Source organism: Octopus bimaculoides, chromosome 2 (assembly GCF_001194135.2).
Source record: "Octopus bimaculoides isolate UCB-OBI-ISO-001 chromosome 2, ASM119413v2, whole genome shotgun sequence".
Taxonomy (NCBI): domain Eukaryota; kingdom Metazoa; phylum Mollusca; class Cephalopoda; order Octopoda; family Octopodidae; genus Octopus; species Octopus bimaculoides.
The window spans coordinates 84,323,254-84,327,150 of NC_068982.1; the positions used below are offsets into that span (position 1 = coordinate 84,323,254).

At 34.8% G+C, this 3,897-nt stretch overlaps 1 protein-coding gene across 2 annotated transcripts in view; it reads left to right on the forward strand.

Annotated features, from left to right (window-relative positions):
• Nucleotides 1-435: 435 nt before the first annotated feature.
• LOC106873768 (uncharacterized) overlaps nt 436-3,897 on the forward strand; it is a 32,007-nt gene continuing 28,545 nt past the window's right edge. The window contains exons 1-2 of one of the 2 annotated variants that reach the window (XM_014921269.2): nt 436-568; nt 2,166-2,223. In XM_014921269.2, the coding sequence (XP_014776755.1) occupies nt 2,191-2,223 (33 nt within the window). In that variant the 5' untranslated portion in view covers nt 436-568; nt 2,166-2,190. The remainder of the gene's footprint in view (nt 569-2,165; nt 2,224-3,897) is intronic. The other variant, XM_014921268.2, reaches the window with a different exon arrangement.

The window sequence follows — 3,897 nt, forward strand, 5'->3', positions numbered from 1 at the left end:
ACGTTCCAAAAGAGATGGAAGAATGTTGCACGAGTGTTGTGCATGCAAGGAACCATGTGAATAGTCAGGAAAAAAAGGAAAAACAAAAAGGTGCCAGCGAGAGATCGGGGCTTGTGGGGTCGGAGCGTGGCCTGATCATCGCTTTATTTGTGTTGTCTAACGTTCTGTTAATATCATTCGATTTTTATATTTTATATAATTTTTAAAGTCATGTTTTATGTAAACCATTCGCATTACTGATCCCAATCAGTTGTTTTGTACCATTTTATGTTTGGCCCCCTGTGGGCAATAAAGAAATTGGTACTTATTTCATCAACCCTGAAAGGATGAAAAGCAAAGTTGACTATTTAAAAAAAAGCCTATTATGATGTCATACTTTGTAAGACATATATATATATATATATATATATATATATATATATATATGATGTCATAAGAGAAAAGCTATTCAGATTTAAATGTCCAGAGTCAAAGCTACAGTTTATTTCTGAAGTGATCATTATATGAGTTTCTGACTGAATATTAATTTAGATATAAGTCAATTATTATCAGGTAACTATGGATGGAGGTATGGGATAAACATGCACATTAATACCTGTCTGCATAATTTTATATATGCACATCTGTGTATATACACATGTACATGAACGTTTTTGCATGCATGCCTCAATGTGCACATGTCTACACATATATGTGGCCATATAAATACATCTGCAAGTGTACATACATGCATGTGAACATATGTTGTACACAGATGCATATTTACATTAATATGCTTTCTGTATACAGCTACTTGAATGTATATTTTCGTGTATGTTGCAAATATAGATGTGTACATGTTTTTGGTTATCTGCATGTATATACATGTATCCACATGTGTACAAAAGGGGGTTGACACTCATTCAAGTGTTTATGCAGGTATGGATGCATAAATGGGTAACCATACTCAAGCAAATGACTTCACACAAGTGTAAATGTGTATATATGTGAATATACATTCTGCCATGTGTAATTGAGTATATGTGTATATGCACATGCATGTGGCTAAATACATGTGCACATACAAGTATATTCACATACTTATATGCATGCACACACTTATACACAGACGCAGACTTATGCACAAGTTTATACACACATATACATATATACACATAAGCATTCATAGACTCAAATATAGATATATACTTATACATCAATCCCCATACACACACCAGCATGTGGTTTCCCGTTCATTCTCACTGCATGGTACCTTGAGCAAATGACTTCTACTATAGCCCCAGTCTTGTGAATGAATATGATGGATAGAACTGAAAGAAGCCTGCCGTATTAAAAGTGTATGTGTGTGTTGCATGTGTTGCCTTGTATGATAATTGTAAATGAGTGTCACCATCGTATAAGCAGTGTTTTTTATTTCTAATCTTCTGTGGAAACACATCTTGTCATGAGGATATATTACACTGCTGTGTAACAAGTGACAGTTGGTGACAGAAAAGGCATCTGACTAGAAAATCTACCTTGTCAAATTCTGTCTGACCCATGCAAACATGGGAAAAATTAACGTTAAAATTATGGTGGTGGTGATATAATATGTACAGAAATTGTAATAACAATTGTAATAAAAAGCCGGCAATTTTAAGGGAGGAGGTAAGTCGATTACATTGACCCATGTGCAGCTGGGACTTATTTTGTTCACTCTGATAGGACAAAAGGCAAATGCGATCTTGACAGAATTTGAACTCGGGATGTAAAGAGGTGGAACAAATGCCGTTATGCAATTTTTTCAATGTGCTAATGATTTTGCCAGCAAACCTTTATCAACGCATACATAATATGAAAACATCTGTGCTTGCATTCACATACAGAAGTAATGTAAGAACAATATTGTACTCCCTAACATCTCTCTTATTTTTAGTCTATCCAAATATTGCTAACCTTCTCTCTTTTATTATGTGTATCTCTTACGTTCATCATGTTCATGTTCTTTCTTGATGTGTGTATGCATGTGTGAGTGTATTTAAGAAAATAATTGAACTGATTGTTATCTGAATGGTATAACACTTTCACTAAATTTTTATTCACTTATATGCTTAAACATTTTTGTGTATATATGCCTATCTAATATGTGTCCATATATCTCCTTTTTTCATTTTTCTATTTCACAGAAGTAAATTCACTGGAGCTAAAATAATGTGGTTGTGTAGCACTATGAATAGAAAACAGGTAAGTCAAGTCATTGAAATCCATCAATTTCAAAGGATTTCTTTAAATTCATTAAGCTGTAAATGCATGTGATCCAACTCACTTTAAAATATTTCATTTTGAATATTATATCTATCACTAACACTACAAAAAGGCATGACCATTGTGGGATTGTGTTAAATCACTTTTGGTTATATAAAAATACATACTTAATGCCAAGAACTGAAGCAAAAAAGGTAGTTATCTCCTAAGAAGGGCCTCATTGTAGAACAGGGATGCAACATTGAAAATCTCTTTATTTGAAGACAGGTTACAGATTATTCTGCTGACCCCTTTAACCAAGTTCCTGAAAACTAGGCTGGATAACAGGAAGCTGCATTAATATATGTCAGCCTCTCCTTCAGTTTTCTGAAGAACTTATGAGCACCAGCTCCTAAGTTTAACCCATTAGCATTTAAACAGGCCATATCCGGCCAAAATATGCCTCCAGTTTTATGTTCAAACTGGCCTGATCTAACCTCTCACACCTACAATGCCATTCTAAAAATAGACAATAATGTCAAAATCTCACAGCAATGAGACAATGCATAATAAATTCAAAGCAATATGAATAAATAAGCTTTACATTTGGCAGAGTAATTTAGATGCTAAATGGTTAAGGTCATGTCAAAGAAATCATCCTCCTTCAGGGTGGTTTCTTTAGTGACCTTGAGCCCAAGAGAATTCAGGTTATGGGTTAGGTCTTTCCTAAGCCAATCAAGTGTGTGGCAGTTCACTCCTCTTGATATTGCCAAAGTATTATCTCTGTAGAGGCCAAAGGTAGCTGAGGGGAATTTTCTAAGTAAATCCATGATAAAAATGGCAATGAGGACACACACATCAGTACTGTTGAAAACATTCATCAGTACATCAATGGAGCCCTCTAGGTTAGTTTGCTTGACCTAAACCAATCCCTTATTGAAGAATAGGGTTTTTTCTGGCATGCATGATGATGCTTCTGTTCTCATTGCTGATCACAGTGTAGTCCCTAGTGAAATTCACTGCCCTAAATAAATTCATTATATCAAACTGGGTAAACCTTACACTACTTCTGCCACTATATTTTTTTATACCACATGATCTCACTGACATGGCAACAAAGGGTGAGATTCTTCTAATGTCATTATTGATTCTCCTTAGCGGCTGTTTACTCACCAAACTGATCTCAGACATTGTAGGGTTGTTCAACTGACACTTGAAATTGGAGGTAAAGTCTGGTTTGTGATCTTTAATCATTATAAAGGCTTCTTTTTCCCCAAGACTTATACCCTATCCTTGATGTCTAGTCTAAAAGCTATCTCTTTGTCCTCATTGTTAATGTTATCCAAAGATTGAAGGAGACCGTCTTCCTGTGTTTGTGTGATGCAGTGGCTGTGCATAAGTATTACTTTTCTACAATACATAAATTCTAAGTCTTCTCTAAAAAAGTAAGGCCTTATCTGAAGTTTAGGAATGTCTGTCCTAAGTTCACTATGTAAAAGATTAGAGGACTTGTGGAATTTTAGCCAATGTGTGACATCCACAATGTCATTTTCAAAGGTTTCCAGTTCCTTGAACTAAGTAGGAATTTCCTGGTTCTAAGACTTAACTGATGAAATTCTGCAGGTAGGTGTGTGTGTGTGTGTGTATATACATGCATATTTACATATATATATA